Source organism: Phyllobates terribilis, unplaced genomic scaffold (assembly GCF_046119375.1).
Source record: "Phyllobates terribilis strain yellow unplaced genomic scaffold, ASM4611937v1 Scaffold_9__5_contigs__length_417890890, whole genome shotgun sequence".
NCBI classification, from domain to species: domain Eukaryota; kingdom Metazoa; phylum Chordata; class Amphibia; order Anura; family Dendrobatidae; genus Phyllobates; species Phyllobates terribilis.
Genome location: NW_027362769.1, coordinates 209981693 through 210003882, shown reverse-complemented (window position 1 = coordinate 210003882; position 22190 = coordinate 209981693). Strand labels below are relative to the sequence as shown.

The window sequence follows — 22190 nt, the reverse complement described above, 5'->3', positions numbered from 1 at the left end:
ACTTTCCAGTTTCATCTGTAATAGTGCCCCATGCTGTTCGTCTTGTGGCTTTGATCCACCTTAAGTAATGGACCAACATGCTCAGTAGGCTCCCTGCTGTGTCCCTGCTCCTGCTACCTAGCAATTTGTTAGTTAAGGGGCGGTTAATATGTGATAATGAAAGGAGCAATGGAACATGTGCTGTAAATGTAAGGAGTGGGGACCAGAGCAAGCAATAAGAAAGTAGAGCGGGTGCAAATCGATACATGGGATTCGGTCCAGTGGCCATGTCAGTAATCTGTGACCACTGAACGAGAGCCCTGTGAATAGACTTTCATCTTCCAGCATCCACGGCTCTTTTTTTTGATTAGCCGGCCTGGTGCGACGTCACAAGTGCATCATGACAAAACGATGACATCGTGCCAGGCCGGCTAATCAAAAGAAGAGCCGTGGATGTCTTCAGGTAAGAGCCACCTTATAGCCACAGATTTCTGACATGGCCACTGGACCAGGTCCTGCTAATCGATTGGCACCAATTCTTAAAGAGAGATATAGATTGATAGGTATAAAAAAGGCATCACTCCAAAACAAACAAAATTTGGAAAAAAGTGGACATGATTAAGCCCATATGACAACGTTTCGGGCTTGAAAAAAGGTTTTATGAACTGAAACGTTGCAATTTGGGCTTAATAAAGTCAATTTTTTTCCAAATTTTGTTTGTTTTGGAGTGCTACCTTCTTTTTATAATATCTATTATGGAACAAATTGGACATTTGTCTGAAGACCATTACTAAATGGTGCTGTTCCACAACCCCTCTATAGATAGATAAATAGATAGACAGACAGACAGGCAATTAGAGGCAGCACTCCAAGGTCAAAAATTGTGAGTGGTTTATTGACCCATTGTGATGGCGACGTTTCGTTCCAAGGAGTGTGGAACTTTATCAAGTGGTTTCATAAAGTTCCACACTTGGAACGAAACATCGCCATCACAATGGGTCAATAAACCATTCACAATTTTTGACCTTAAAGTGCTGCCTCTAATTGCCTAGATATTGTTAAGACTTGGAGTTGCCTGGGGGGCTTTGCACCCATCATCTTTAGTTTTGATATTGCTTGTGCTGCACTTTTTTTTTTACGCTTCTAGATAGATAGATAGATGGATAGATAGATAGATAGACTATACTTATAAAACTTACTATCTATCTATCTGGTATTAAATTCAATGTTTGCATATTTCTTAGTGCACACAGTGGCTGCTGCACTCTTCGGTATGTATATACCAGTTGGTGGTGTACATCTGCTTTTGTTTCTTTGTAGCAAACATTTGGAGGTGGTGACTACCTTCTTAGTTGGCAGAGCGCTCCTCCCATCAGTCTGATTTTAATTACCATTGGATCGTGCCCTTTAAATTTGTAGGCTTTTCGCCCAAGAGAGGTCAGATAAAAAGAAATCAGATAAAAAAGTTCCCGGTTCATTTTGGTAAAATCTTGCTATTACTAAATTGTAAAAAAAAAATGTGGCTCAACCAATGGACTTGCAAGTAGAATGTAAAAAAAATAGTTTTCTATATTGTCTTCAATGCGTACAACATAAAGATTCTAGTCCTTCTATACACAAGACAAGGGGTACCAAGGACAAATCAAAATAATGAGGGGTTTTTTTTTACTGAAAAATGTTTCCCTGATTTAAAAAAGGGTAAAACTTGTAGCTAGTTCCAGTATTAACCCTTCATACAAAAGCCACACTTCCCAGAAAGTACGTACCCATCGAACAAATCTGTAATTATTAATAATTTTGTAAACACCATTTGGTCTTTTCACCAACTATAGTCAATACATATATGATGTTCACTTACCTGAGAGCTTGGTATTAAAGCTTTCCACCAATGTCCTCCTTTGACAAGGTCAACCTCACTCAGCGACATGGAGACTTTCCCAATAACACAATGTCGTGAAAACTTGTCAAAATCCACCACTGTCAAGAGCAATGTTCTTCTTTGGGCTTCTAAAAATTGGATGTCAAAGGTATATCTCTCTTCAAATACTGGATTTTGAGTCTTCCGTTTGACTCCAGTTTGCTTAGAGTTCTTCTGGTCTGGCAGCAGACACATCTTGACGTATGGGTTTGAATGAGCCATGTCTTGTCTAGAACCATCGTAAGATATGGGTGGTGGTAGATCTCTGGCTTCAATTACTCTGACGATCAGATAGTTGTGAAGCAGATCATACTGGGTACTAAAATGTAGCATACCTAGTTGATACTTAGTTAGAATTTCATCATCGGTTAATGAGTCTACATCGTCATTACTGGAATCGACAGGATACAGATGAGGTTCAAATTTCCTAAAATAGTCCTCAGGGGTGTATATTTTTCTCAGTATGGTTGGTTGGACAATTTCTCTTTTTGCTCCTAATGCACCAAACTCAATTGGTTTAATGTCAATTAATGGAGAACTTGGTCTTCTGGATTCTAAACCTAGGAGACGACAATATGTGACATTTTGTTTGAATGAACATACAGCCCACATGAATATAACAAAACAAAAATAATAAGCCCATGATAGATACTGTATATACCTATAATAGAAGGCTATACAATTACAATGTAAAACAGCACCAAGAAATCAATGGTGCTTTAAAAATAAATAATAATATGTTAATGGGATTTCCCATGAATGACATTAATCAACTATGCTTCGGACAGGTATTAAATGTCTGATAGTTGGGGGTCTATTATTAGAACGAGAGTCCGGAGCTTCCGCTTTATTCATTACTGTAGGACTGACAGATTGTAGAATGCTGTGCTTGGCTATTACCTGCAGCGGGCCTGTGTGAACATCGCTTTATTTAGTATCCAAGCAATGAGAAAGAACAGAGGATTGGGACCCCATTCTAGTAATCATGATAGACTAAGCACTCACACCTTGGGCATTTAAAGAGTTATGACCTATCCTTTAAGAGACATTTAATAGAGTCGGAACTATGTAGGCCATGTTTTATTAATCTTTTTGCCCCCTTTCTTGTCATCTTTAGTGAACATTAACAGTATAGGTAATTATGGTCCTTCCATACTTCCTTTAATGGAAATCTGTTGGCACTATCCAGCACCCAACTGCACTTCCCAAGCCTCTGCCTCACCAGATCTATTTCACACGACCTTCTTCTACTTGACTGATAGCTCACTGGCTGTGTTGTCAAGCCACTGAGCTGTCAGTCAAGAGGAAGAACTAACTTTAGCCCGATTCTTATTCATGGACTTCATATATATAAACTTAAACCCCCCATACAAATTAGATAGATATTGGCCAAATGATGCTTCGGCCAATTGTTTAGCCAACAGCCATCTTGGCCGGCTCTCACTTCCACAGAAGAACTCATTCATTCGAACGCTCCTCTTTGAGAAAGTCACCAAAAGACAACTCTGTTGGCGACTCATCACCAGGAGAACAAAGTGATTGACTTTCCGAAATAGAACATGCCCAATCAACATATCCCCGACACTCAGTTGGCCGATGACCCCATACACATTAGACTGTTGGCCAAACCCATCAATATCGACTGGTGTGACCAACATTAGTCCAATGTGTATGGGGGGCTTAAACCATAACACCAGGCACTGCCAATAGAGAAGAGTGCAACTGTATCTAGAAGAAAGCTGCTTAGCTTTTGAAATCTCTTTGTCATGTATTGAACTATGGACAGTCTCCTATTTTGAAATTTTTTTTTGTCAGCCCCAATAAAATGGAAAGTTCATTCATTGATGTTGTGAACAGACCATGGGTTACAATTCCCTTCACTAGAAAGGATTGACAGTCGTCTCCATACACAGTTGTGACCACCCTGAAGGACTCCCCTCATACAGACTCCCACCACACATAGATTTCCAATGTGACTACTACAAATAGTATACAGAGATTGGCTTCAATCACAAGTTGACCAAAACCTCTCCAGACTCTAAAAGTAGAAGAATCCTTGAGTGCAAATGTTACAGATCTATAGTTTTAGTGCTGGTGGAACGTTCGATAACAATAAATGTTGTATATGTGGGTTTAGAAGTCTTACTTGAAATACGTCTTGTAAGACTATATGTAGATCTGGATGTATCTGAAGACGATCGTCTTCTGTCGGGTGATGTGTCCTGTGGAGTAGGAGGAGGCTCACTTGTTGCGTTGTCTGAATCTCCCTCCTTGTCTTCGCTCCGATTATTTATCCTGGTAAATTCATGGGATAACACATATTATTTGCAAACAATAGGAAAAAATTGCCTTTTTGAGATAACAGTTTAACACAGTGAATCAGTTTTTCCCGAAGTGTTCCTTTACCTCCCTTCCTATGCAACAATTTCGGGAAGAAACCACAGAACGTATACAACAAAAAAGAAACAGCAAGTTCAGGAGCTAATGCCATGATCAACATCCGGAGCTGTCAACTATCAGAGATCCCTGATCATAGCCATTTATCCAATTAGATGCTGTAATTATCTGCTGGGAATCAACAATGTCCCAGGTCTGCCATCTTGGCATCCCTATTAGGTTCTGCAAGACGTAGGCTTAATAGGTGTAACACTGATGGGCAACAATTAATACACAGAGATACTGTATTATTGTAGTAACTGATCATGTGTTCAAATCCCTTAGAATGACTAAAAAACAGAAATATTTTATCAAGCTGTTAAAAAAATATAAAAAAGGACATTTTTTTCCTTATATAGTTATGTGAAAAAATAATAACAAATGCACATAATTTGTATTGTCGAGTCCAAAACAACCTAAACTATAAAGTTATAAAGTTGTCGGCAGAATTGCTATTTTTTTTTGTAAATTCTTTATTTTAAAATGTTGTGGCATGTAACAAACAAATGCACACATGAAAAACAACCAATGTATACATATGGGCATAACAACTGAGAGAATTGCTATTTTTGTACTTTTTGCTGCCTCAAAATAAATTCCAGCTCATCCTTTAGAAAACAAGACCTCACACAGCTCCATGGAAAGAAAAATTCAAAAAATTATTGGCTTTCAAAATATGGTGACTCAAAGACAAATTATATTTTTAATAAAAAAAATTGGGGGGGGCTAAAGTAATATGTTTTTTTCCCCTTTTGATGCTCACCAAAAAAAAGAATTAAATTGTTTTAATACATTGTATTTTATTTTTCGGTCTAACATAAAATTAATACGCAACTTAATGAATAAAAAAAAAAAGGAAACACAAAAAACACAACATAACAGATGATTCAGCACCATGAAGTCTCACTTTACTAACATCCATGGTGGTGTTTGAGCAGGAAAGGGTCCTAGGATCTCCACTTCATCCTCACTTGACTGGCAGCAGCTGCATTCGTAGCACTTCTGACAGCAGTTTCTGCACGTCCAGCGGCACAACAGCAGATCTGAAATTTTAGACAGGAACCCCTGTGTCGAAACAAAGCAACAAGTAGCAAATTGTAACCTGGAGAACTCAACTTCTATTGGCAATCATGTTTGGTGTGATTCATGGAGGAATGTCGGCAGTTATCAAGAGCCAAAAATATTCATCATTCCGCAACCTAGTGTTTCCCTACTAATTCTGTCCTCAGAATTTACACAGATGAGAAATATAAAATAATACAATCTAATGTCAATTATTATCGGTCATAAGCTACAATACCAGATACAGCTCATGCAGAAAGGTGCCACTGTTTTTGGTCCTTAAAGTGAGTCTGTCACTATGTTTTTGCTACCCTATCTGAGAGCAGCGTGATGTAGGGGCAGAGGCCCTGACTCAAGTGATATATCAGCTACTGGACTGCTTGCTGTCGTTTTGATAAAATCACTGTTTTTTCTGCTGCAGATCTAGCAGTTCTCTGAATGCTGAACTCTGTATAACCCCACCCACACCACTGATTGGCTGCTTTCTGTGTACATTGTGCACAGCCAGAAAGCTGCCAATCAGTGGAGGAGGCAGGGTTACACAGAGTAGGAGGACTACATGGCATGAGACACCTAGTCATATAGTGATAATCTCCTGCTGATAAAACTGTGAATTTATCAAAACTACAGCAAGCAGCCTAGCAAGTGACACATCACTGGAATAAGGGTCTCTGCCCCTACATTATGCTGCTCTCAGTTTAGGAGCCAAAAACCAGGTGACAGAGTCCCTTTAAGTTACCTTTTAATTCTTATACAGATCAAGCAATACTGAAATCAGACAGTCAATGAAACTGTAAGGAATAAGGCATTGTGCACATGGCAGAGACAATGAAGGACTAGAGTGGTACAGTAGAGCCCCTAAAAGTCCATACTGACAATTTAATGGACATTTTTTTAAGAAAAATTAATGCATTTTTGACTAACATTAAAAATAATTTTGCAATATGATTTCATTAAAAAAAGCTTCTACAGCCTCTTTGTATCTCAGTACATGGCTAAATGAGTTAATGGTCAAATGCACCAGTCATCTTGTTCTGACCCAGAGTTAATAACTCTTATCTCTCTTATCCTCAAAGATGATTTATGACCACCTTCAATAGATCAACCTTTAAAAGGGTAAAACATTTTGTACTTTTATTTTTTCATTGACCTATCCGGCCATACACAATGATAAAACTTCAAATCCACTCACCTCATTTATTGGCTCCAACTGTCCTTTTTGATATCCGCAATTAAGTAAATAGGAGAGCATTAAAAGAAAGAACAAAACCAATTTAGTGTTTGGCTTTTTTTAAAACAATGTTGTCAGAACCAATTGTGTATACACCAGACATCAGATTGAGACAATTCGCTTATGTGGAATTAAAAGTAAAAGTATTAAAAACAGCAAAAATGTATAAGCTGTTCATTTAGGTACAGTGATGTGAAAAAGTGTTTGCCCCCTTCCTGATTTCTTGTTCTTTTGCATGTTTGTCACAATTAAATGTTTCAGATCACAAAACAAATTTAAATATTAGACAAAGATAACACCAGGAAACACAAAATGCAGTTTTTAAATAAAGGTCTTTATTATTAAAGGAAAAAGAAATCCAAACCTACAGGGCCCTGTGTGAAAAAGTGATTGCCTCCTAACCCTAATAACTGGTTGGGCAACACTTAGCAGCAATCACTGCAATCAAGCATTTGCGATAACTGGCAATGAGTCTTTTACAATGTTCTGGAGGAATTTTAGCCACTCATCTTTGCAAAATTGTTGTAATTCAGTTACGTTGGAGGGTTTCTAAGCATGAAATGCCTTTTTAAGATCATGCCACAGCATGTCAATCGGATTAAGTTCAGGACTTTGACTAGACCACTCCAAAGTCTTAAATTTTCTTTTTCTTAAGCCATTCAGAGGTGGACTTGCTGGTATGTTTTGGATAATTGTTCTGCTAGATAACCCAAGTGCACTTCAGCTTGAGGTCACGAACAGATGGCTGGACATTCTCCTTCAGGATTTTTTGGTAATCAGCAGAATTCATGGCTCCATTTACCACAGCAAGTCTTCCAGGTCTTGAAGCAGCAAAACAGTCCCAGACCATCACACTACCACCACTATGTTTTACTGTTGGTATGATGTTCCATTTTTGAACTAATGTGCTACTTCTACGCCAGATGTAAAGGGACATACGCCTTTCAAAAATTTCAACTTTTGTCTCGTCAGTCCACAGAGTATTCTCCCAAAAGTCTTGGTGATCATCAAGATGTTTTCTGGCAAAACTGAGATGAGCCTTTATGTTCTTTTTGCTCCGCAGTGGTTTTCATCTTGGAATTCTGCCATTCATGCCATTATTGTCCACTCTCTCTCTTATGGTGGCGTCATGAACACTGGCCTTAACTGAGGCAAGTGAGGGCTGCAGTTCTTTGGATGTTGTTATGGGGTCTTTTGGGACCTCTTGGATGAGTCGTCGCTGCGCTCTTGGGGTAATTTTGGTCGGCCTGCCTTATCCTGGTAAGGTTTACCACTCTTCCATGTTTTTGCCATTTGTGGATATTGGCTCTCACTGTGATTCACTGGAGTCCCAAAGCTTTACAAAATTGCTTTATAACCTTTTCCAGACTGATAGATCTCAATTACTTTGTTTCCAATTTGTTCCTGAATTTCTTTGGATTGTAGCATGATGTGTTGCTTTTGAGGATCTTTTGGTCTACTTCACTTTGTCAGGCAGGTCCTATTTAAGTGATTTCTTGATTGAGAACAGGTGTGGCAGTAATCAGGCCTGTGTGTGGCTAGGGAAATTTAACTCAGATTCCCAACAATGTGATAAACCACATTTAATTTATGTTTTAAGGGGGGGGGGGGGGCAATCACTTTTCATACAGGGCCCTGTAGGTTTGGATTTCTTTTTCCCTTAATAATAAAGACCTTAATTTAAAAACTGCATTTTGTGTTTCCTTGTGTTATCTTTGTCTAATATTTAAATTTGTTTTGTGATCTGAAACATTTAAGTCTGACAAACATGCAAAAGAATAAGAAATCAGGAAGGCGGCAAACACTTTCTCACATCACTGTATATAAAATACATAGTCGGCCGGGAGGAGGGAGATGCAGCTTCAGTTTCTCTCTTTCTCCTCTCTCTTTTCAGTGAGATGGAAGGGCAAGCCTGCCCGCTCTGCGGCCACAAAATAAAAAATAGAGTTTCATTCAGGCAGCAGAGGGGAAAAAAAAGACCTAAAACACAGGATAGACAAGCAATTTCTAAAAATTCACTTATCCGGGATTTTCAAAAAGTATTAGCATCAAAACTTGTAAAATAATGCAAAAAAATAAATAAAAGAACCATTACTTGACTAATCAGTCCTCCTCCACCAGCATTGATGATCACTTCTAATTCTCCAGTAATGACGTCAAGTCCATTGGTCATGTGACTGCTCTGTCCAATTACTGATCTCAGTAGTGACATTTTCATGTATAGCTCATGACCACTACGGACAATGACTGGTTGCAGAGGTCATGTGGTCAATCGACATAATGTTATTGGTGTACGAATGACTGAGATCGACCAGAGCTGTTGTGCAGGAGCTGATCAGGAAAGTAATTGTTCTTTTATTGGTTCGCAACAATTCCTGCCAACTTGTTGAAAATCCTGGACATTGTCATACAGTATATATTCTACACATACAGTTATACTGTATGTAAAATTAAATCTGTCACAAGGTTTTTCTACCTCATTGGAGAGCAGCATGATGTAAGGGCAGAGATCCTGATTTCATGATTCCAGCGATGTGTCACTTACTGAGCTGCTTGCTGCAGTTTTGATAAATTCATGTGTTTTTTTGCTGAGGATCTAGCAGTTCTCTGAATGCTGAGCTCTGTATAACCCCGCCCACACCACTGATTGTCAGCTTTCTGTGTACACTGTGCATAGATAGAAAGCTGCCAAACTGTCATGGGGGCGGGATAATACTGAGCTCATGAATATGGAGGAGTACATGGCAGCAGGTTTACTAGTGCTCTAGTGATAATCTACTGCTGATAAAACTGTGATTTTATCAAAACTACAGCAAGCAGTCTAGTAAGTGACACATGACTAGAATCAGGTTCTCTGTCCCTACATTATGCTGCTCTCAGATTAGGTGTCAAAGACCTGGTGACAGATTCCCTTTAAATGGTAGAAAGAATTCTCCTCCTCAGGCAAATCAGGAGCTTGAAAACATAGAAAGCCGTGTTACTGTGCTTCTCATTAGTAAGAAACTCATTAGGGAACATAATTGTAAATTAGCCAGACGCACTGATCATTAGACTCCGGTTACTAAAACACTGGGCACATTAGAAAACAGGCAAAGTAATGGATGTTATAGTATAGTGTCGCCATATATGCTCCTTTGTTAACTAAGCAATAATGACCAGCTAATTGTTTAGCACATTGACGTAGGTAGTGAATTTTCCTTCACACAGTCAGGCAGGGTTGTACATAGATGAAAGGAAGGATTAAAGGGGTTATCTGGGACTATATTTTTTTAATAATGTGCCTAAGAACTAATAGGCAGGTAGTTGCTAACTACCTGCCTGTTGTGCACGGCGCCGATCTCCGCTGGCATAGAGCGGTCTGTCCTGCTGGTGATTCAGCGGCTTCTGCTAACATCACGTTGACAGAGCAGCAGCTTCTCTTCTGCTCCATTTTAGGGGCGTGACTGCTGACATCATGCTTATTAAATGCTGGCTCCCCACTGCCTAACTGCGGGGAGCCGACTGTCAATCAGCATGATGTCGACAGTCACGCCCTGTCAACAAAGCAGCTTGAAGAAGAAGAGCTGCTCTGTTCAGGAGCAGCTGAATTGCCAGCAGGAGCCGGTGCCGGGTACAACAGGGAGGTAGTCGTCTCTGTTAGCAACTACATGTCTGTCAATTGTTAGGCTCATAGTAAAAAGAAAAAAAGTCCTTGACAACCTCTTTAAAATGAGCTCCCTTTCTGGCGCCAGTAGACATCACTGATTTGCAGTCTGCGGCAGTCATGTCATGCTGGGAGTTATGGTGCCAAAAAAGTTTCTGACCACTTCTATACAATTCCTTTATTTTTCCTTAAAAATTTAAAAACAGAAAAAAAATTAAAGTATAAATGCTGAACATCACCAAAAAAACTACGGGGTTATTGTGCCATGTTGTTACATTATTGCTACACATTTGCAACAGATTCTGTGTTTATTAAATATGGTCTAGTAACCCCCATAAAAGCAAAAAATGTGACATTTATTTGACATACTGTATGTGCCCATGGGTAATTGTAGGGTGACAATGCAGGTAGGTAGGAGCTTCAGGATGGACTTAGTAGCTCAGTCTTGGGAACTCGTCACCATGGCCTGTGACCTTCTGGTGATGGCCCCAGATTCTAGTCTAGTAGTAGTGTATGGGTGATTGTTGGATTGTTTTTTCTTCCATCGGAGGACAGATCTTAGCTTAGAAATTAACTCAGGCTGTAACCATAGAAACATCTGCAAAGGATGGCACGGCTGCAGACCCCCTCACCTCTCCTGGGAGACAGGGAATTAGACGCCACAAATGATTCCTCCTATGTGCCTACAGCATTTGCAACAAGTAAAAAAAAAAAATCAGACCCTCCTCAGGACGTACAGTGCTTCATCACATCAATCCCCAGCACGGCTCGGGGGCATAAATGTAATCATAGTAGATATAAGCCTCTGACTGAGCCAGTCTTGATGAAAAGGAGAGAAGCCCGTCTTGTCTTATTGGCAAGGTTATTTAAAAGTCCTTTAATATTAGATATGTGAAAGACAATAGATGATGTCATAGAAGACACATAAAGAGGAAGAACTGGCGTGTCCTCCCATAGGAACCTCAATAATGTGCCACTGCCATACATTTACATCCAGGCTTGGACTGGCCCATAGGAGAAGCGGAGAATCCTCCGGTGGGCCACCACCCTATTATATGAGCAGTACTTGGCACAATGAATCACTATGTACAGACAAAGGCAGCATCTTCTTCATTTAACAATCTACCCAGTTCATTGTTATATAAATTTGTGATTGAGGATAATGTCACATTTGCATGTAGCTGAGTGACCCCTGGAGTTGGTTACTGGTGGGCTTGTGGCACCCTAGTCCGACACTTAGTTTATAGTGGAAAAAGTCCAATATAGTGTATATCTTCTTTACAAATGTGTCCGTTTTTATCTCCACAAGAATTTTTAGAAAGTGCTGGTAACATTTTTGTATACATTATATATATCGCAACGTCCAAGGATTGTTACGATCAAAGCCATAAAGGCCAAAAGAGTTGTCTACGTCTGTTATTCTTAAAATTCTTTTATCCCCTATCTTAAATTCTATATATAGGGGATAACTTAATATTTTGGGAATAACCCTTTAAACAATTTTTGCATATCAGTAGTTACCCCCAAATCGCTCAGAGACCCAACTGCAGAACATTAACATGCTCTTAATTTGTATATCCATAATTAATCCATGATGGTCGATGGTCCATGGAGAAGTCACCACATCAACACTAATGCAGAGCACAGCCTAAAATATATGGGGACATTTGCCCCTTCACTTTAAATAACCAACATATTTACCTACTGCTCATGTTCCCTTCATTAGACCCCTTAAATGAATTCAGGACATTGAAGATGAAGGCACACAGCCAGCTAAACAAAGCAGACTATCTGGCTCACTAGTCTGTCTGATTTAGGCCACAGTCACACGTTCAGTATTTGGTCAGTATTTTACATCAGTATCTGTAAGCCAAAATCAGGAGAGGAACAAGCAGAAGAAAAGTATAATAGAAACACATGCACTAGGGGCGTACATAGAAATCATGGGGACCCATAGCAGAAGTTCTAATTGGGCCATCCCAACAAAAAAAAAAATATTCGGCAGGGTCACAGAAGAGCGTATCTCACAAGTTTGCAGCCTTTGCAAAGTAATTTTACTCCTACTGAAACCTTAGATTCTCCTTTCATTGCATGCCAACAAAAGTGCCACACAAACATTGTATTATACCACCACAGTGAATTCCTCCATACTCACAGTATGCTGACCGTAATGTACCCCACCTTAACCCCCCCGGCAAAGTATAGTGACCCCAATACAGTATGACATCATCGCGCTCCCTGCCCTGAGACGTCAGACGCTACAGAAGAATGATGGAGGATGAAGAGTCAGCTGATACTCCCTCTATCATCATTATTTTCAATTGTATCGGCATCCAGGATGCCGATAGAGTTGAACATGCGATGTCGGGTGGGGCAATGGGGGAAGGCCAGGACCTGCGCTGCCCCCCCCGGCTCACGTGCTCCATAGCAGCCGTGTGGCTTATCGCCACTGTCGTGCACCACTTCTGCATTTTTCACCCACTTCTGATTTTGGCTTACAAATACTGATGTAAAATACTGACCAAATACAGAACGTGTGAACATGGCACTCTAAATAGTGCCAGAACATGCAGTGTCACTGGAACCCCTTGAGACCCCAACTTGGAACACAGGAAAAACATGGTTAGGCTACGTCCCCACAATTAATTTTTAGTGAGTTTTTTATGCTGCGTATTTTCGAAAAAATGCAAGTAATCTTTTTTTATCTAATGGTTGCAGAAATGGTGCAGAAAATTTGCAACATCAAAAACTCACCAAAAGCTCATCGTGGGAATGTAGCCTTAAGGTATGTTCACACGTCACATTTTTGCTGCATTTTTGCAGCAAAAAAAAACAGCATTTTACTGTCCCAGCAAAGGGAGTGAGATTTCTGAAATGTCATGTACATGCTGCTTATTTTTTCTTTGCAGATTTGAAGCAGTTTCATATCCGCAGCAGATCAAGTCTTTCAACGTTTTTGCAGCGTTTTTTCTATTGAACGGGAAAGTTTTTTTATGCAACTTTTGTCCTGCTTTTTGATGCAGAAATGTCTGCCACAAATATTTAAATGTAAATGTATGGGCACAAGTTAAGCAAATGTGAATTGCAGTAAATAAAAAAGGCAACCATGCCCTATTGGAAATAATTTAGCTTTAAAAGATTATATGTTTTACACACCACATACTTATCCAAAGGCACAGCACATACGTATTATAATGCACAGCGCATACGTATTTTAATTATATTGCTAGGTAAATAGTCCACAAATTTACCATAGCTAATAATACAATAGATTATAGCAATAATAATAATAATTATATAAGTACAATTAATTGTATGGACATAAAATATACATTGTAACACTTCCAGTTGTTGATGCCGATACTGATACAATGTCTGTAATTATGCAACAAAACAAACAAACAAGAACTGCAAAACATGAACATTATAAATGACAACAAGACTATAGAGAAAACTCATTTTTTATTTTTTTTTCACAATAATAACTCCCTTTAATTCTATTTTTTTCCTTTAGTTTCAGCTTCTAATGAATAGCTATAAACTATAGAGATTATCAGGTTAGGATCTGTGCATTTTATAAGACAAGGACCCACCTACATCCACGTCTCAACAGGTTATAAAGCACAGATCCATTTTTATTGCGTACAATAGCTGCAGTATATCTGCAATCAATAAAATACAGTACAATAAAAACATAGGAAGTCAATGTAACTGTACAATCATACACACCCAAGTCAGTTACATACATAGTTTTTTTGTAAGAGAATTAACAGTAATACGACAACAGGACCTGGTCAGATAATATAATATTATAGTACACCAGAAGTCAAACAATGACTATAATGTTCTAGTTTTCGAATACATGGCTATAGTTTTCTTTGTCTCCCTTTATATTTCATTATTAGTACGAAGCAAGCTCCCGACAAATCAAATCCCCGTAGATAGAATATAGGCTATAATGGTATAATCGATGACATTTAGCAATTTTTTTAGATGCTATAAGAATACTTACAATCATTGTCTTTGGTAATCAATGCAAAACAGACTGTGTGTGAGCTGCTCTGATATTCCAGACCCACTGATATATTCGATTACACTTGATTACAGAGAGATAGTCGCGTAGCAATGACTAAGTATATGCCTGCTCCTAGATTATACAACAGAATCCTCTCTCTCTACATATATATTTATATATATAATGGGAAAGGATAATAGAGAAGGTCTCTAGAAAAAAACAAGTGGTGGGAGGGATGAGAAGTGGTACAGAGGAGATGAGTGTAGGAGGGAAATGGAAAATAAAAACAAGCTGAAGGTCAGAAGAAGCGTGGTACAGAATGATGGACATTAGTGATAGGAGGTAGGAAAATGGAAAAAGTGGAAGACTACTTGAAAAATGCAGAGGAAGAAGCATGGAGGAGGATTGATGAGGAGGAAGAATGCATAAAATAGGAAGTAATGGAAGACGCCTGCAACCTTGACACTAAAGGCCCCCTTCACATTAGAAGAAAGTGAGCTAAGCCAATATTCAGCAAGACCAGTGACCATCTGATGTGTATGGGGGTCTCCTCACTCTACCCCCGAGCTGATGTAAGGAGAGAGAATGATTGTTGGAATTTGAACATACGATTATTTTGTTTTTAGGGGAGATAAGCTGCTGTCAGAGGTGTCTGGTAGGAGTTTTCTCCTCTCTCCCTGTTACAAACAAATTGTTTAGCTGACTGTAACACTCATGTATGGAGGAGTTGGGAGCAATAGGAGTCTGCTGAACGAAAATTTGGGAAAATTTGGCCAACTGCTACAGTATGTCATGTGTATAGTTAGCTTAAGGAAAAGAGTTATGTCACATCACACATTTTACCATTTTGCCCTTGGTATTCTAGTAGCAGAAAAGAAATGAAGGGATTGTCCAAGGTTAGAAATAAGTTGATTGGGGATGAGCGGCAATATGAGAGCGCGCACAGAGACAAGAATGGAGCTTGTTCAAGCAATAGGACTTTTTTCCTAATTCTGAACCTTCAAATGCCTGGAGACTCTCTAACTAGTTCTCTAGTTAGGACTAGTTCTTTGGCTGGTTTCAGGGGAAAAATGGTTCAATTTTCATCCAAAAAACAATTGTCATCCATGTGCCATCCATGTGTCCGTATTTCACGTCTATGTAACATTGTTGAGACATCCATATTTAAAATGTTACATGATCAAGTACAGTTTCCTGGGTTAATAATTGCAATGTGTCCATAAAAATCAGATGTTGTAACACGGAAGATCCATATGGGATCTGTGTTTTTTTTCGCGCACACATTGAATTCTACGGGGGAGTTTTTTTGTAAATCTGGAAGAGAATAGTGCACGCTGCAATTTTTTTCTGCAAGGACACTCAGTCCATGTGAGAAAACAGTAATCTGAACATCCCTATTGAATTACATCGGTGAGTGTGCAGTCCGATTTTTACTCTGCATGCTGTGATCCCACAACCGGAAGTTTGGGCGGGCTTTCTAGTAAATGTTGAACCTTTTCAGAATTTCAGGAGGTGTTAGGGAGTGATCTATGCACTTTCGACAATAGCTTATATTTTGGAAAATCACCAGTCTGGGGCTGCTTGCTCTTTTGTTAAAGCACCACTCTGGTATTTTTTTAATTTCACCCCTGGTGTCTGCTCCCTGCCCGTAGTAAAATACTTACTAGCTGCCATCTTCTGCTCTTCCCAGAACCGCTACGGTCTTGCCCCGCAATGTTGTGACTGCAACTTCTGACTGACTGGAAGTCAGAGGTAATGGTCACAAGCTCTCAATATAGGTCCATGAGATTCTCATTTTGGTCTCATTCTGCCTCTCATAGATTTACATTGAGACATTAACGCCGGCTCGCACAGGAAACACTGCAGTGATCCGGCAGGTCACAAACTGCAGAAGACGACTGGAGCAACGCTGATAACAGAAGAAGACGGCGGCTGGTAAGTGTTACGACTAAGGGTAGGGAACATACATTAGTGATATCACTCTGGGGATAAAATAAAAAAAGTATTGCTTGAAATAAAAGAGCAGCATCAGACTCTTTAACAAGCCTTGTCACATGAATTAGGATTAAATCCAAAACCTTAGTTTGCAGACATTGTGTTTTGGGGTACTGACCCTCATCAGTGCAAAATGTGAGATCTGGTTTAGCTGGGTGAGAGGCGTCTGACAGGGATACAAGGGGTAACGTTTCTCCTTGCGGAGAGTGACGTGTCAAGCATGGCATGCCAAGGTGACGAGACTTTTAAGCTGCAATGCTCCACTGGGAAATATGCAAATTGCCTCTTCAGAGAGGAAGAGAACTAGAACTCTTGCACTAACTATAGGAAGTAGCAATCCTAAGAGTCAATATCAACTCTCTAACGAGCCTTGTCACATGACTTAGGATTAAAGCCAAAGCCAAAATCTCAATTTGCAGACACTGTGTTTCAGGCTGTGTGCCCACGTAGCATTTTTCAAGCGTATATGCTGCGGAATTTCCGCAGCGTAAACGCTTGAAAAACGCATGTATATCCGCACCCCATGGTCCCCAATGGGATTCCGCAAGTTCTATGCACATGCTGCGGATTTTTCCGCAGCGTTTATGCCGCGTTCAAAAATCCGCAGCATGTCATTTAATTTTGCGTTTCCGCAAGCGGAATTGCCTTTGTCCAATGCATAAAAAACGCAAGGCAATTCCGCATGTGGAAAACGCGTGATAAACGCGCGAAAAATGCGCGATAAACGCGTGCGGAATTCCGCATGCGTTTTTCCGGGAGAGGACTTGCATTTTGGCTATGTGCCCACGTTGCATTTATGAAGCAGAAAATTTCTGCTGCATAAATGCAAGTCCTCTCCCGGAAAAACGCATGCGGAATTCCGCACGCGTTTATCGCGCATTTTTCGCGCGTTTATCACGCGTTTTCCACATGCGGAATTGCCTTGCGTTTTTTATGCATTGGACAAAGGCAATTCCGCTTGCGGAAACGCAAAATTAAATGACATGCTGCGGATTTTTGAACGCGGCATAAACGCTGCGGAAAAATCCGCAGCATGTGCATAGAACTTGCGGAATCCCATTGGGGACCATGGGGTGCGGATATACATGCGTTTTTCAAGCGTTTACGCTGCGGAAATTCCGCAGCATATACGCTTGAAAAATGCTACGTGGGCACACAGCCTTATGCAGCAGAAATTTTCTGCTTCATAAATGCAACGTGGGCACATAGCCTTAGGGTACTAATAAAGTCTGAATAAAAGTGGGGTATTATTTTTGAATATTTTTGAATATTTTTTCGGTGCCAGATTACAACCTTCTTCCCTCACTATTGTCTATTTGTAGATACCAGCCCAGAAGATCCAAGCAACGTCTATCTCAGAACTTATACGTCCTCTGCGGCATGGTGATGAACAGATGGTTTTTCTTCCTTTTTTTTTCTTTTTGTCCAAGGTAGCCTTTTCTCAGTTGTCGGCATCAGATAAAGTATACATGAGGTCTCTGTTGGAGTTAACAATGACCTGCTTGAAGGTGGAGTCTACTGTATTTGTTGATAACACTGTACTAGTTTCAACTACTTAGCTTTTATGCCATATATGAGTTTTATCCACTTTGGTTTGAAGAATGAAAAGTAAAATCTTCTGTTTAACCAATTTGGACACCAACTGTTTTTTTCTTCTGAGAACCTTTCACCACATTTTATGTGCTAAACTGGCCATATCATGATGAAGTGGCTGAAGATCTCAATAAAATATAGTTATTATTTTTTTATATCTCATCTCCGTTGCAGAGATATTAGCTTGTAAACTTTATATGCTAATTTCCACTATAACTAAGAGGGTGTTTGCACAGATTCTTCTCTGGGGGTGTACTTTTTGATGCCTCCTACATATGATTGGGCAATGTCATGCAGGAAAAAAAAGGAATCACGTCCCCAGAGAATGTTAGAACCGGCTATCTCAGTTTGATATAATAAGACTCATGGCTAACCAGGTCGCACAGATCTCACTGCTGGCGATTACTGAGCAGGGGGAGGAGAGCAGAGATGTGTGTCCATACAACACCGCTCCGCATCTATCCTAGACTTTGGGGAATAATGCCCTCAGACCTGGGATGGTTATGGAGTGCTGTATGTGACAAGTATGTGACAAGCACTGATTGCCCAATTCAGCTTGTCTTTGTCATGCTATGGGAAGAACCCAGCGTACGACGATGGGAAAAGGGGGGGAAGCCCAGCAACTAGAGAAAGGGGGAGTGGAGACCTCAAAGCAGATTTATCAACACCCTGACTTCCCTATCGTCCCTAAATAGGTTCTGCACCTATCGTCGAGCAGAATACCTTAGACCTGGCTAACCCTAGAGCTAGGCCCTAGGTAGGGAGGGGGAGGGGCGAGCACTAGTAAGCCCCACTGCAACTAAAGACAAGCCAGGTAAACAGATAAGGGGATACACTTTGCTTTGAGAAAACACAAGAGAGATGACGACTACAAAGGAACTCCAAGGAGAATCCAGCTGACCGCCAGAACTCCAGACCTGAACAGAGGATTTTACTCTATCACCAGCAACTCTCTGGAGAAACGAAGTCTATTTAAAGATCCAGCAAGGGTGTGTTAATTAGCAGCAGAAGGTGGAGATTACTGCTGGGTCCTAGAGAGGGAGGGATGATGAAAGGATCAAGGTGTCTGCAAGGCAAAGCACAGCGACCTTCTACAGCCAGATCCAGAATGACTGTCTATCAAATCTGACACATCTGTGACAGTCATAAACAATGGGTACAACACAGAATTTATGAACATAATATACCTGTGTACAAGCAGCCTACACACTGATCAGCCATAGCATTTAAACCACTTTGTGTAGCCACTCCACCGCTCCCCAAGCAAGCTATGTAAATGACAAAACTCTGACACTGTTCTGTGATATTTTGCACCAATTAAAGGGGGTTTTTTTGAGACCATAATATTAATGACCCATCATTAGGAGAGACCATCAATATAAGATCACTGTGCGTCTGACTCTCTGCGCCCCCGACAATCAATAGCAATCAGCTGATTCAGTGCAATGATTAAGGACATGCATCCAAAACACACTTGCCTGACAATAGTAATATTTTTATGTGGGGTGGTCTTGGTTGCATTTGTCATTTATATATTTTTCTATAATAAACCATTGAATCTCCTGCTGCTGGATTTTTGTCTTCTTCGGATACTCCTGGCCCTCCGCAGTCTCCGTGCAGTGGAATTCCTTGGGTTGAACTGACCATATAGGTTCCTCTACATGTTTTTTTGTCTTTTGGTCAGTACTTACGATTGCATATCAAGAACACCCCAAAAAAACTGCCATTTTGGAGATGCAGTAACCGAGTCATCTATCCTTCTCAAGTCACCTCTTATTAATCTTGCTCAGATCTTTATTCTTGCCCAGTTTTCCTGCTTGCAACACATCAATCTCAAGAACTGATTGCTTACTTGCTGCCTAATCCTAACCTTTCAAAGTTGTCATTGTAATATGAGTCAGTGGTTTAAATGCTCATCAGTGGTTGTGTATTTAATAGTAATGTGTGTATATATATATATATATATAAATGTTATATACAATATATATAGTGTATATATATATATATATATTTATTGTATATAAAATTTATTTTACAAATATTTAATGTGTACAATGACAATGTCATTATTGACAATATGTCACAAGAAAGAATCATTCTGTACGATAATCCCCATGCGACAGACACGGATACATTATGGCCACTGTGACTAGCAGGAGGACACAATACAAGCATACAGTCCCGCCTATAGGTAACCTGACACATTTATAACAAATGAGCAACATCTGCTGCCGACATGTTCAACTGTTGCTTCCCAGATACTGTCCAGTGTGCGCATTACATCCCTCACCAATGGAAGTGTCAGCTCCACCCAGCAGCACCCATCCAAACTCCCAGCAGCCAGAAAACAACCTGCCTACAATATGCCGCAGAGACGTGTGCATGTCACATCCTCATTAACCCCATAATAAACACTACAATGGTCTTAAAGGGGAACTTCAGTAAAAACAAAACAACAACAAAAAAAAAAACAAGCATCGACATGATGAATTCTGAAAACTAAGTGACACAAATATATTTATCCCGTGCTTAAAAATAGGCACCATGCGAATGCCATTAGGGTGAGTACCAGTAACCACACAAGGGAAAAGAAGAGGGTCCCTAATGATGGAGCATATATGTGTCCCACAATTATACTATGCTGGTGTTACAGGGGGCAGAGCACTGGTCGGACTGAATTTAGTTCACAGCAACACATCACCCACATGTTGGCATCATTATGCCACGCCTGCCATATTTCTCCATGGTGGGAAGTTCCGATAGGGATGGATTTTATGTGATGGATAGAAGTAACCTATGTGATCTATCATTCTGTCTGTCTGTCTATCGATCTACAAATATAAAAAATAGAACTGTGGGCCAATAAAGTCCTGTAACTCGCACTATCTTTGGAGTCTTCTTCCATTTATTTTACTTTTTTTTTTTTGTTAAATATAACTGGTGCGGCTTCAATTTGTTTCTTTCTTTTTATCCATCTATCTAGCTATCTTTATTATTTGTATATAGTTTCTATATATAAACAAATAAAAAAATAAACATTGATAGCATAGGTTACTTCTGCTTTTACATTATCTATGTTTATTTGTTTACATATGTATACATAAACAAATAATCAGATAGATATATAGATGAATAGCATAAAGTAGGAGTGACCTATGCCTTCTGTATATATATAAAATCAAGATCACAAAAGGAGCATAACGGGCATATTCAGTCTAACCCTGCTTCATTAGAATGCATAGTCAGTATAATAGCAATACCACATGTAATCATGTAATATAGATATGAGAAAATACACTTTTCAATATTCCTTCCTCTAGAAACACTTTTTCCATATATTTAGCTTCTATATATATATATATATATATATATATATATATATATATATATGAGACAAAGTTGTGCCTCCATGTTTGCTTCCCCCTGCTGATTGTTCCCATATGCCTATCCCACTGGTGTGTTCTTACCTTGCAGTCACAGCCCATCTTCCTTTGCAGCCTTTGCCCATTGACAAGTTCATTGGCTGAAGCGTCACAAGTTCTAACCACAAACTTGATTTTCAGCAATCAGTATAAGTGTGAATGCCACCTACCTGTATATATGCCATCTTCGCTCACAGTGCCATCAGGTGCCTGGGTTGCTGCCTGTACATGGCCTTCTTCTTCCTCTTCTTCTTCTTCTTTTCCCTCAATAAAAGCAAAAAAAAAAAGAGACACAGACGTGACTTGTTTAGTTGATGATCAGATTGCCGGATTGCCCTTCTTCATGGTGACACTTCTCCATCAGTAGACAGGAGGCTACTCCTACTTGTTGCTTGCATGACACATCAGATGCCCCCTTGCTTTACTTGGGGGACATTTTCAGTGACTGAGCCTGCTTCAGGGAAAGGCTCCCTCCCCTTGTCACTTACACACTGTGTTGCTTTGATTATTAGTGTCCTCTTTGCCTGCTTTCCCTGTTTTGTTTTGAATAGTGCCTATATTTCCAGCATAGACTCACTGTCGCCACCTTGTGGCCACCAGCAGTATTTTTTGTCTTCTTTTACCTAGTAAGAGCCCTAAGGCAATGTAAAAATGAGCATTGATGTAATTGTTCTGCTGTGCTTCCAGCATCAGTGTGTGGCTCTGCTCAGTAATACAATTTGCCCTATATTAAAAGTGTTATTTATGTGCTATTAATTCAGTTTCTTTCTAAGGTATTGGTATAATATAAATAATGATTATGCAGTGGAAAAATCGATGCCCTCTAATTAAAAATGAATGGTCTATCGTTGGTTTATACCAGAAATATTTTAGGGTTTTTTTTTGTGCCAGTTGCA

The 22190-nt window shown here is 39.7% G+C and overlaps 1 protein-coding gene across 6 annotated transcripts in view; it reads right to left on the bottom strand.

The window, feature by feature from the left end:
- SYT17 (synaptotagmin 17) overlaps positions 1-21929 on the bottom strand; it is a 99764-nt gene extending 77835 nt beyond the window's left edge. Inside the window, exons 1-5 of one of the 6 annotated variants that reach the window (XM_073647644.1) lie at positions 21465-21929; positions 6588-6605; positions 5241-5398; positions 4044-4192; positions 1838-2457 (exon numbers count right to left, since the gene is read on the bottom strand). In XM_073647644.1, coding sequence (XP_073503745.1) covers positions 1838-2457; positions 4044-4192; positions 5241-5398; positions 6588-6605; positions 21465-21479 — 960 coding nt within the window. In that variant the 5' untranslated portion in view covers positions 21480-21929. Of the gene's footprint in view, positions 1-1837; positions 2458-4043; positions 4193-5240; positions 5399-6587; positions 6611-14281; positions 14541-21339; positions 21437-21464 lie in introns of those variants that run through there. The other 5 variants (XM_073647643.1, XM_073647646.1, XM_073647647.1 and 2 more) reach the window with 5 other exon arrangements.
- Between the last annotated feature and the right edge of the window lie 261 nt (positions 21930-22190).